At 48.3% G+C, this 12,059-nt stretch overlaps 2 protein-coding genes across 2 annotated transcripts; one reads left to right on the top strand and one right to left on the bottom strand.

The window, feature by feature from the left end:
- Nucleotides 1-35: 35 nt before the first annotated feature.
- LOC110510128 (trypsin) lies at nucleotides 36-7,212 on the bottom strand. The gene is made up of 6 exons (XM_021591477.2): nucleotides 7,134-7,212; nucleotides 6,741-6,897; nucleotides 1,207-1,305; nucleotides 908-1,071; nucleotides 549-685; nucleotides 36-420 (listed from the first exon to the last, which is right to left on the bottom strand). The coding sequence occupies exons 1-6, from the start codon at nucleotides 7,171-7,173 to the stop codon at nucleotides 268-270; spliced, it is 750 nt and encodes a 249-aa protein (XP_021447152.2). The 5' UTR covers nucleotides 7,174-7,212; the 3' UTR covers nucleotides 36-267.
- Nucleotides 7,213-9,583: 2,371 nt separating this feature from the next.
- On the top strand, nucleotides 9,584-11,488 carry LOC110510120 (trypsin-2-like). The gene is made up of 5 exons (XM_021591465.2): nucleotides 9,584-9,727; nucleotides 9,969-10,122; nucleotides 10,419-10,678; nucleotides 10,917-11,053; nucleotides 11,160-11,488. Exons 1-5 carry the CDS (start codon nucleotides 9,664-9,666, stop codon nucleotides 11,307-11,309), a joined length of 765 nt encoding a protein of 254 aa, XP_021447140.1. The 5' UTR covers nucleotides 9,584-9,663; the 3' UTR covers nucleotides 11,310-11,488.
- The last annotated feature ends 571 nt before the right edge of the window (nucleotides 11,489-12,059 follow it).

Here is a 12,059-nt window from a genome sequence, read left to right as displayed (position 1 = left end):
TGAAAGTGTAGTTCCTAAGACAGACAGACGGAAGATAGTGTAACTTCAGGCTTTATTGTGTTTGACATGCTTACACTCTGTGCTGAGTCCACTTTAGTATTGAACTAGGAGGAGAGAGAGAGAGAGAGAGAGAGAGAGAGAGAGAGTGAGGAGGAGTGGAGGTCTGAGAGAGAGGAAGGGTTTGGAGGAGTGGAGGTCTGAGAGACAGGGAGGAAGAGTTTGGAGGAGTGGAGGTCTGCGAGACAGGGAGGAAAGCAGCTAGTGGTGTTACATGTTGGCCTTCATGGTCTCATCGATCCAGGGGAGGAACTCACACACTTTGACGTAGACTCCGGGGTATCCGGGCACGGCACAGCCCTGACCCCAGGACACCAGGCCATGAACCTCACCCAAACACACTAGACCACTGCCAGAGTCCCCCTGAGAGAGAGATAGAGGTAAGAAATCAACTCAGGTTGATCCTAATATGTACCACTGTGTTTCCTAAATGACTGCACAACAAAGATAGCAAAAGGGCTCATCAAAAATGTGTCATATACTGTACGTACGTTGCATACATCTCTGCCTCCGTCCATGTATCCAGCACACACCATCCTGCGGGTGAGCATGCCAGGGTAGGCCATCTCACACTTCTCATCCTCCAGTATGGGCACATCCAGACACTGCAGACGGGCGGGCATGTTTACTGAGAAGGAAGCAAAATACAGGGAGATTTAATAATTTAATCATTTTTCCATAGTCATACCTCTTCTCCGGGTGAGGTGTGTGTTGTTAGAGTGTGTGTGGATAAAGGCTCTGAGGGTATAATTAATGTTGGTAAAGTTGGTTTCGTATAGTGTGTTTGGTTGTAATTTCTGTGGTTACAGTTTTGTAAAGGTAAAATGCAGGGGTATTTGGTCCGTCTCACCCTCCTCTCCGGTGGCGATGTTGCCCCAGCCAGAGACGGAGCAGGGGACGCCTGCGTATGGGCAGCCTGTGGGCAACGGGATGGGCTTCACATAATCAGTGATCTCCACAGGGTGGAACAGCTTGATCAGCATCATGTCATAGTCCAGCGTCTGGTAGTCATAGCTACAGAGAGAAGAACAGAGATAGGCCAAGGGATTTGTATTGCATGTGATAAAACCCCATTCAGCCTGGGTTCAGTTGTTATAAAATGACGTTCCTAAAGGGATATGTAAAGGGTAAGTGCAGGTGGTAGCTTGCCTGGGATGCCAGATTATGTTTTGAGTCTTCATGAGCTGTTCAGTTCCCTCAAACACACGCAGGTTGTGCTCTCCAAGCATGATCTGCATTGCGTAGGGGCTGAGAGAGGAGGACGAAGGAGAGGAAAGGCAGAGGAAGGAGAGGAGAGGCAGACGAAGGAGAGGAAAGGCAGAGGAAGGAGAGGAGGGAGAGGACAAAAGGAAAGACAATGTGATTACAGAGAAACCTCATGTCAGTTTGATAAGATTCAAAGTGTCTCACTGCAGAAGACAAAGAATAGCCCTCCTTTTGGTCCATTTTGGCCCAAAATCTGTCGTTCTGCCCCTGAGTAAGGCAGTTAACCCACTGTTCCCCAGGGATGCCGAAGACGTGGATGTTGATTAAGGCAGCCCCCCGCAACTCTCTGATTCAGAGGGGTTGGGTTAAATGCGGAAGATACATTTCAGTTGAATGCATTCAATTGTACAACTTACTAGGTATCTGTCAGGTGCGTGAATGAGGACCCAAAAGCGAATTAACAAACAGAGTTTCTTTAATGATGAACCCACGTGGGCTCAGATGGACAGGTAGATTCCGACAGGACAGGACAAGGTTGCAGCAAACACGATGATAGTCTGGTTCAGGCATGAGACACACAAACAAGAATCCGACAAGGACAGGAACAAAAACAGAGAGAGATATAGAGGACTAATCAGAGGGAAAAAGGGAACAGGTGGGAAAAGGGGTGACGAGGTAGTTAGGAGGAGACAAGGAACAGCTGGGGGAAAGCGGGGGAGAAAAGGTAACCTAATACGACCAGCAGAGGGAGACAGGGTGAAGAGAAAGAACAGGAACAGGACACAACATGACAATACATAACAGTACCCCCCCACTCACCGAGCGCCTCCTGGCGCACTCGAGGAGGAAACCTGGCGGCAACGGAGGAAATCCTCGATCAGCGCACGGTCCAGCACGTCCCGAGAGGGAACCCAACTCCTCTCCTCAGGACCGTACCCCTCCCAATCTACGAGGTACTGGTGACCACGGCCCCGAGGACGCATGTCCAAAATCCTACGGACCCTGTAGATGGGTGCGCCCTCGACAAGGATGGGGGGGGGGGAAGACGAGCGGGGGCGCGAAGAACGGGCTTGATACAGGAGACATGGAAGACCGGGTGGACGCGACGAAGGTATCGCGGAAGAAGAAGTCGAACTGCGACAGGATTAATGACCCGAGAAATACGGAACGGACCAATGAACCGCGGGGTCAACTTGCGAGAAGCCGTCTTAAGGGGAAGGTTCTGAGTGGAGAGCCAAACTCTCTGACCGCGACAATATCTAGGACTCTTAGTTCTACGCTTATTAGCAGCCCTCACAGTCTGCGTCCTATAACGGCAAAGTGCAGACCTGACCCTCTTCCAGGTGCGCTCGCAACGTTGGACAAAAGCCTGAGCGGAGGGGACGCTGGACTCGGCGAACTGAGATGAGAACAGCGGAGGCTGGTACCCGAGGCTACTCTGAAAAGGAGATAGCCCGGTCGCAGACGAAGGAAGCGAGTTGTGGGCGTATTCTGCCCAGGGGAGCTGTTCTGACCAAGACGCAGGGTTGCGAAAAGAAAGACTGCGTAAGATGCGACCAATAGTCTGATTGGCCTGTTCTGCTTGACCGTTAGACTGGGGGTGAAAGCCGGAAGAGAGACTGACGGAAGCCCCAATCAAACGGCAAAACTCCCTCCAAAATTGAGACGTGAATTGCGGACCTCTGTCCGAGACGACGTCTGACGGAAGGCCATGAATTCTGAAAACATTCTCGATGATGATTTGTGCCGTCTCTTTAGCAGAAGGAAGCTTAGCAAGGGGAATGAAATGAGCCGCCTTAGAGAACCTATCGACAACCGTAAGAATAACAGTCTTCCCCGCTGACGAAGGCAGTCCGGTGACAAAATCTAAGGCGATGTGAGACCACGGTCGAGAGGGAATGGGAAGCGGCCTGAGACGGCCGGCAGGAGGGGAGTTACCGGACTTAGTCTGCGCGCAGACCGAACAAGCAGCCACGAAACGACGCGTGTCATGCTCCCGGGTGGGCCACCAAAAACGCTGGCGAATGGAAGCAAGCGTACCCCGAACGCCAGGGTGGCCGGCTAACTTGGCAGAGTGAGCCCACTGAAGAACGGCCAGACGAGTAGGAACGGGAACGAAAAGAAGGTTCCTAGGACAAGCGCGCGGCGACGGAGTGTGAGTGAGCGCTTGCTTTACCTGCCTCTCAATTCCCCAGACAGTCAACCCGACAACACGCCCCTCAGGGAGAATCCCCTCGGGGTCAGTGGAGGCTACTGAAGAACTGAAGAGACGAGATAAAGCATCAGGCTTGGTGTTCTTAGAGCCCGGGCGATAAGAAATCACGAACTCGAAACGAGCGAAAAACAGCGCCCAACGCGCCTGACGCGCATTAAGTCGTTTGGCAGAACGGATGTACTCAAGGTTCCTATGGTCAGTCCAAACGACAAAAGGAACGGTCGCCCCCTCCAACCACTGTCGCCATTCGCCTAGGGCTAACCGGATGGCGAGCAGTTCGCGGTTTCCCACATCATAGTTACGTTCCGACGGCGACAGGCGATGAGAAAAATACGCGCATGGGTGGACCTTGTCGTCAGAGAGGGAGCGCTGAGAAAGAATGGCTCCCACGCCCACCTCTGACGCGTCAACCTCGACAACGAACTGTCTAGAGACGTCAGGTGTAACAAGGATAGGAGCGGATGTAAAACGATTCTTGAGGAGATCAAAAGCTCCCTGGGCGGAAACGGACCACTTAAAGCACGTCTTGACAGAAGTAAGGGCTGTGAGAGGAGCTGCCACCTGACCGAAATTACGGATGAAACGACGATAGAAGTTCGCGAAGCCGAGAAAGCGCTGCAGCTCGACGCGTGACTTAGGGACGGGCCAATCAATGACAGCTTGGACCTTAGCGGGATCCATCTTAATGCCTTCAGCGGAAATAACAGAACCGAGAAATGTGACGGAGGAGGCATGAAAAGTGCACTTCTCAGCCTTCACAAAAAGACAATTCTCTAAAAGGCGCTGGAGGACACGTCGAACGTGCTGAACATGAATCTGGAGTGACGGTGAAAAAATCAGGATATCGTCAAGGTAAACGAAAACAAAGATGTTCAGCATGTCTCTCAGGACATCATTGACTAATGCCTGAAAGACAGCTGGAGCGTTAGCGAGGCCGAAAGGAAGAACCCGGTATTCAAAGTGCCCTAACGGAGTGTTAAACGCCGTCTTCCACTCGTCCCCCTCCCTGATGCGCACGAGATGGTAAGCGTTACGAAGGTCCAACTTAGTGAAAAACCTGGCTCCCTGCAGGATCTCGAAGGCTGAAGACATAAGAGGAAGCGGATAACGATTCTTCACTGTTATGTCATTCAGCCCTCGATAATCTATGCAGGGGCGCAGAGACCCGTCCTTCTTCTTGACAAAAAAAAACCCCGCTCCGGCGGGAGAGGAGGAGGGGACTATGGTACCGGCGTCAAGAGCTACAGACAAATAATCTTCGAGAGCCTTACGTTCGGGAGCCGACAGAGAGTATAGTCTACCCCGGGGAGGAGTGGTTCCCGGAAGGAGATCAATACTACAATCATACGACCGGTGTGGAGGAAGAGAGGTGGCCCTGGACCGACTGAACACCGTGCGCAGATCGTGATATTCCTCCGGCACCCCTGTCAAATCACCAGGCTCCTCCTGTGAAGAAGAGACAGAGGAAACAGGAGGGATAGCAGACATTAAACATTTCACATGACAAGAGACGTTCCAGGAGAGGATAGAATTACTAGACCAATTAATGGAAGGATTATGACAAACTAGCCAGGGATGGCCCAAAACAACAGGTGTAAAAGGTGAACGAAAAATTAAAAAAGAAATGGTTTCGCTATGATTACCAGAAACAGTGAGGGTTAAAGGTAGCGTCTCACGCTGAATCCTGGGGAGAGGACTACCATCCAGGGCGAACAAGGCCGTGGGCTCCCTTAACTGTCTGAGAGGAATGTCATGTTCCCGAGCCCATAAAACAGCCCTCCGCCCCAGAGTCTATTAAGGCACTGCAGGAAGCTGACGAACCGGTCCAGCGTAGATGGACCGACAAGGTAGTGCAGGATCTTGAAGGAGAGACAGGAGTAGTAGCGCTCACCAGTAGCCCTCCGCTTACTGATGAGCTCTGGCTTTTACTGGACATGAAGTGACAAAATGACCAGCAGAACCGCAATAGAGACAGAGGCGGTTGGTGATTCTCCGTTCCCTCTCCTTAGTCGAGATGTGGATACCTCCCAGCTGCATAGGCTCAGCTCCCGAGCCGGCAGAGGAAGATGGTAGTGATGCGGAGAGGGGGGCAACGGAGAACGCGAGCTCCTTTCCACGAGCTCGGTGACGAAGATCAACCCGTCGCTCAATGCGAATGGCGAGTTCAATCAAGGAATCCACGCTGGAAGGAACCTCCCGGGAGAGAATCTCATCCTTTACCTCTGCGCGGAGACCCTCCAGAAAACGAGCGAGCAAAGCCGGCTCGTTCCAGCCACTGGAGGCAGCAAGAGTGCGAAACTCAATAGAGTAGTCTGTTATGGATCGATTACCTTGACATAGGGAAGACAGGGCCCTGGAAGCCTCCTCCCCAAAAACAGATCGATCAAAAACCCGTATCATCTCCTCCTTAAAGTCCTGATACTGGTTAGTACACTCAGCCCTTGCCTCCCAGATTGCCGTGCCCCACTCACGAGCCCGTCCAGTAAGGAGAGATATGACGTAGGCGACACGAGCAGTGCTCCTGGCGTAAGTGTTGGGCTGGAGAGAAAACACAATATCACACTGGGTGAGGAACGAGCGGCATTCAGTGGGCTCCCCAGAGTAACACGGCGGGTTATTGATTCTGGGCTCCGGAGATTCGAAAGCCCTGGAAGTGGCCGGTGGATCGAGGCGGAGATGGTGAACCTGTTCTGTGAGGTTGGAGACTTGGGTGGCCAGGGTCTCAACGGCATGTCGAGCAGCAGACAATTCCTGCTCGTGTCTGCCTAGCATCGCTCCCTGGATCTCGACGGCTGAGTGGAGAGGATCCGAAGTCGCTGGGTCCATTCTTGGTCGGATTCTTCTGTCAGGTGCGTGAATGAGGACCCAAAAGCGAATTAACAAACAGAGTTTCTTTAATGATGAACCCACGTGGGCTCAGATGGACAGGTAGATTCCGACAGGACAGGACAAGGTTGCAGCAAACACGATGATAGTCTGGTTCAGGCATGAGACACACAAACAAGAATCCGACAAGGACAGGAACAAAAACAGAGAGAGATATAGAGGACTAATCAGAGGGAAAAAGGGAACAGGTGGGAAAAGGGGTGACGAGGTAGTTAGGAGGAGACAAGGAACAGCTGGGGGAAAGCGGGGGAGAAAAGGTAACCTAATACGACCAGCAGAGGGAGACAGGGTGAAGAGAAAGAACAGGAACAGGACACAACATGACAATACATGACAGTATCCCTCTTTCCCTCCCCTGCCCTCCACCCTTACTCACTTGTACCAGCAGTGAGCGACAGAGAGCACCCACTGCTCGTTGATGAGCACGGCTCCGCAGAAGTGGTACCCGTAGTTGAGGGAGGCCATCCAGGGTCGGGAGTGAGGTTCACACTCCTGGCCACCGATGATCTTACCATCCTCACGGGGCACTGCCGCTGAAACACACAGAGAGAGTGGTCACAAGAGGGGAGAGATGAGGACATTGTTGCACTCTGAATAGTATTCATCAGAATTGTTCTACATCACATAGAAACAGCCTGTTGGGTAAAAAGGTTGAACGCTGTTATAAGTGATGTTGTTATATGTTAGATAAATATTCCCTACGAATAGTTTTTGATATATAATTGGTAGAGTATATTAAAGTACTGTATGTGTGTGAGTGTTTAATTACCAGCAGCTCCAACCAGCAGTATCAGAGCGAGCAGTCTCATGGTGTCTGTCTGTCCGGTGAACACTGGTTGATCAAAGACACCTGGACACGCGCATGGACTTTATTTATACACACCCTATCAGCCCCCCCCCCCATCAAACCCTACCTTACCTCCCCTACCCAGCATACCCTATCTGCCCTCCCCCACCCCTCAAACCCTACCTGCACTGCCCTCCCATATGCTCACAACGTTCACTCTACCCTGCTGACCACCCCAATCACCTCCCTCTGCCCTTTCCCTAAGCATACAAGGGCCACAATATTTGATTTAACGCACCTGCATACACTTCTCAATATACACTCCCCTACGTATTTATTTGGATAGTGAAGCTAAAACGATTCATTTGGCTCTATACTTCAGCATTTTGGATTTGAGATCAAATATTTTATATAAGCCAACAGTGCAGAATGTCACCTTACATTTGAATGTGCTTTCATACATGTCTGTTTCATCATTTAGATATGAAAGTACTTTTTATGTGTCTAGTCCTCCCATTTGAAGGTGTCATAAGCATTGAGAGTGTTGTAGTATGCCATCTGATTTGCTTAATATAAGGAATTTGATGTATAGCGTTGACTTTTACTTTGTACTTTTACTCAAGAATGACAATTGAACACTTTTTACACCACTGCTAAATCAAGCTTGTGACTCTACTAACTTGTTGGATGCATTTGCAGTTTGTTTTGGTTGTCTTACAGATTATGTTGTGCCCAATAGAAATGAATGGTAAATAATGTAATGTCATTTTGGACTCACTTTTATTGTTAATAAGAATAGAATATGTTTCTGAACACTTTTACATTCATGTGGATGTTCCCATGATAATCATGAATGAATCTTGAATAATGATGAGTGATAAAGTTACAGATGCATGAATGTCATACCTAAATCCTAACCTCCCCTGTTATTTTTGATGGTGAGAGGTTAGCATGTTTTGGGGGCATGACCTTTGTCCACACCTTTGTAACTTTCCCACTCATCATTATTCATTCATGATTATCCGTAATCAAGGTAGCATCCACGTTAATGTAGAAGTGTTTTGGGAACATCTTATATTCTTACTTACAATAGAAGTGACTCCAAAATGACACAATACAATATTTACCATTTGCACATCATCATCCGAAACACAACCAAAACAAACTGGAAATGCACCCAACAAGTTTGTGGAGTCACAAGCTTGATGTAGTCATTGTGTGCTAGGAATATGGGACCAAATACGAAACTTTTGACTAAATGAAATACACTATAAGTGATGGGGTGACTAGATACAAAAAGTGCATTCATTTCTAAATGGTAAAACGGATATGTATGAAAGCACGCTAAAATAAAAAGTGAAAGTCTGTACTGTTGCCTCATACACTACATGACCAAAAGTATGTGGACACCGGCTTTTGTGTCCTGCCATTTTGCAGCTGAGCCATTTTTGCTCAAAGACGTTTCCACTTCACAATAACAGCACTTACCGTTGACAAGGGCAGCTCTAGCAGGGCAGAAATGTAATGAACTGACTTGTTGGAAAGGTGGCATCCTGTGACGGTGCCACGTTGAAAGTCACTGAGTTCTTCATTGCGGGCAATTCTACTGCCAATGTTTGTCTATGGAGATTGCATGGCGGTGTGCTAGATTTTATACACCTGTCAGCAACGGGTGTGGCTGAAATTGCCAAATCCACTAATTTGAAGGGGTGTCCACATACTTTTGTAGTGCATAAAACATTTGTTCTCAAATCCAAAATGTTCGAGTCTAGAGCCAAATTAAAGGTTTTATCTTCACTGCCCAAATAAATACGTAGGGGACTGTACACCTGATGATTAACCAGTAGCTGGCAAACTGAATATGACAGACATCTAGCCTTTTGAAGTGGCATATGGCACACAAGGACATGTACCCATGGCTGGCCATATGCAGCATCAAAAGGACCACGGCTACTTAACAGCCCGTGCTCATCCCACAAGGTCTATTCACTTTCCAATGTTGTATCTTACAGAACAACCACTTATTCTGTTGAATGTACTGATTGCATAACATTTTAAATGTGCAAATCCTCATTCTGTCTGGTTCTATTCCAATTTTACTCATAGAGCCTTCCTTATCTCTGCAACTATTCTTTAGTACACTTAGTATGCCCTTGAATATAGGCCAGGAGCTGTGAGAGAAATGGCCACCTGTGATGTTAGAACTAGTGCCTGAAAAGTACAACAACTTTTCCCCCCCGCTTCTTTGAGGTGTTGCAAGAGGTCTCAATGGTCCTACCACTCTGACAATCTGGCCAACAGCTGTTCAACACTGTTTCAACATAAATGGTCTGAGTACCTGGTACAATGGAAGGGGAGTTTGTGATAAGATGATGGAGCAGGAGAGTTTGAGGTGGGGTGGGGCATCAGGCACGTGAGACTTGGAAAGGGGGCAGGGCAGGTTGGAGGGATATCAGTTGAGATAAAGGTATAAATGTAGAGAATCGCAGAGTGCACATGTCCAGTCTGGTGAATGAAGACTTGTCTCAGCAGCACGATGATTGGCCTGATTGTACTCACACTCCTGGGGGTTGCAGGTAACAAACATACATAGAGGCACGGATAGAGAGGAACACATCTTTTACAGACAATGTGGACATCAGCTTAATGCTCTCCTTTTGCCCATCTTGTATAATATAACATTATCTCTAACCTCTGCATCTCTCTGTCTTCTGTCACCTTCCTCCTGTCATGCTTTCTGAACACTACTCCCTCTCTCCATCCTCCTCTCTTTCTCCTCTGACCCTCCCTCTCCCTTCCACTCCTTCTCTCCCTCAGCGGCAGCTCCTATGGATGACAGGATCGTGGGGGGTTATGAGTGTGAGGCTCACTCCCAGCCCTGGCAAGCCTCTCTTAACATTGGCTACCACTTCTGTGGTGGCGCCCTCATTAACGACCAGTGGATCATCTCTGCCGCCCACTGCTGGATGAAGTGAGTACTGCAGGGTCATTGTCAACCATCTTTTTCCCTTTACTGTGCCTCCCTAAAGGTTTCTATTTTTTTCTCCTCTCCCTTCTCCAATTTTCCATCTGTCTTCACATTCTGTCAACCCCTCTCTCCTTCTTGTCTTCTCTGCCTTCCTCTCTCCACTTCTTTACCTTAATCTCTTTCTGCTCTCCTTCCTCTCATAAATCATGTCCTCTCTCTCGCTACCTCTCTCTCCTTCCCTCTCTCTCACTACCCCCCTCTCTCTCTCTATTTCTCTCTCTCTCTCTCTCTCTCTCTAGTCCTTGGAGTCAGCTTGCCATCCTGGGTGACCACCACATCTGGGAGCACGAGGGAACGGAGCAGTACATGTCTGTGGACGCCATCTACTGGCACCAGAGCTATGACTATCAGACCCTGGACCACGACATTATGCTGTTGAAGCTGGCCCACCCTGTCACTCTCAACAAGTTTGTCAAGCCCATCGCCCTGCCCACAGCCTGCCCCAAGGCCGGGGACATGTGTGTGGTGTCTGGATGGGGAAACATCTACACTGACTCTGGTATTTATGTAGATGTGGTGCAGTATGGGATGGGGTGGAATGAGGATGAGATTGGGATGCTGAATGTAATCAACTAAAATACATGTTCTTTCAACTGTAGCTCATTGTAGGTCTACATGTTGATGTGAAATCAGCAAGTCAATTTACTTGAGAGTGTAGCTCCTACTTCTCTCTCTCTCTCTCTCCAACTCTGTCTCTCTCTCTTTCTCTGTCTCTCATCGGTCTCTCCCTCTGTCAGTGTTCAACCCATTTAACCTGCAGTGTGTGGACATCCCCATCCTGTCTAAGAAGGCCTGTGACGAATCCTACCCTGGCCAGATTACTGATACCATGGTGTGTGCCGGATACCTGGAGGGAGGCAAGGACGCCTGTCAGGTATGGAGAATACCCCTGCAACCTCACAAACAGAACATTTCATTTGTTTGTTTATTCATTTATATATTAATTCATTATCTCTCTCCCCCCTCTGTTTCTCTCTCAGGGTGACTCCGGCGGTCCCCTGGTATGTAACGGAGAGCTGCATGGCATCGTGTCCTGGGGTGTTGGCTGTGCCCAGCCCAACTATCCTGGTGTCTACACCAAGGTTTGTGCCCTGCTGCCCTGGATCCACGAGATCATCACCAACTACTAGCCTGTACCCTCCACACCAGAGTAAAGAGAGAGAGAGAGAGAGAGAGAGAGAGAGAGAGAGAGAGAGGGAGAGGGAGAAGGAGAGGGATAGAGAGCAAGAGAGAGAGAGGGAAGGCTGATTCTGTTACATGCAGGAATACAAAGAAACATCTAATCAATAAAATGGCATCTTTGACTTCACTACTGTATGTTTGTCTTTTTATTACAATTCTTTGTGCCAATTGAAAAAAAATACACAATACAATCAATAACTTACATAACAGGGTAGATTACTACAATATTTAAAGTCACATCAAACACTCTTTGGCATTTCCTAAGCACCCACCTACTAGTTTCAAGCACAATCAAATAGTGACAATGGTATAGAGTACAGAGCAGGAAATTAGATGGCAAAGACAAATTAAATAGAAAAGTAACCATGCTAACAAACATATGCTAACAGATGTATGGCCTCCATTGTTTTGAACTACACGCTGCTAATGCTGATAATGATGCAAATGCTAATAATGATGCTATAGCTAATAACACTAATGTTAATAACAACACTATAGCTAATAGCAATGCTATAGCTAATTACGATGCTAATGCTTATAATGATGGTATAGCTAACAACAATGCTAATTCGAATAATGATGCTAACTCTACATACAACACTAGAACTACGTAAACAAACTCACACCTTCCTGGCTCTATTCATATTGTCATGGTAACAAAAGTGATCAGACATGAATCGGACATTTGACTTGTGAAA

Source organism: Oncorhynchus mykiss, chromosome 3, assembly GCF_013265735.2.
Source record: "Oncorhynchus mykiss isolate Arlee chromosome 3, USDA_OmykA_1.1, whole genome shotgun sequence".
In the NCBI taxonomy this organism is placed as follows: Eukaryota; Metazoa; Chordata; class Actinopteri; order Salmoniformes; family Salmonidae; genus Oncorhynchus; species Oncorhynchus mykiss.
This window is presented reverse-complemented; position numbering and strand designations above follow the sequence as displayed.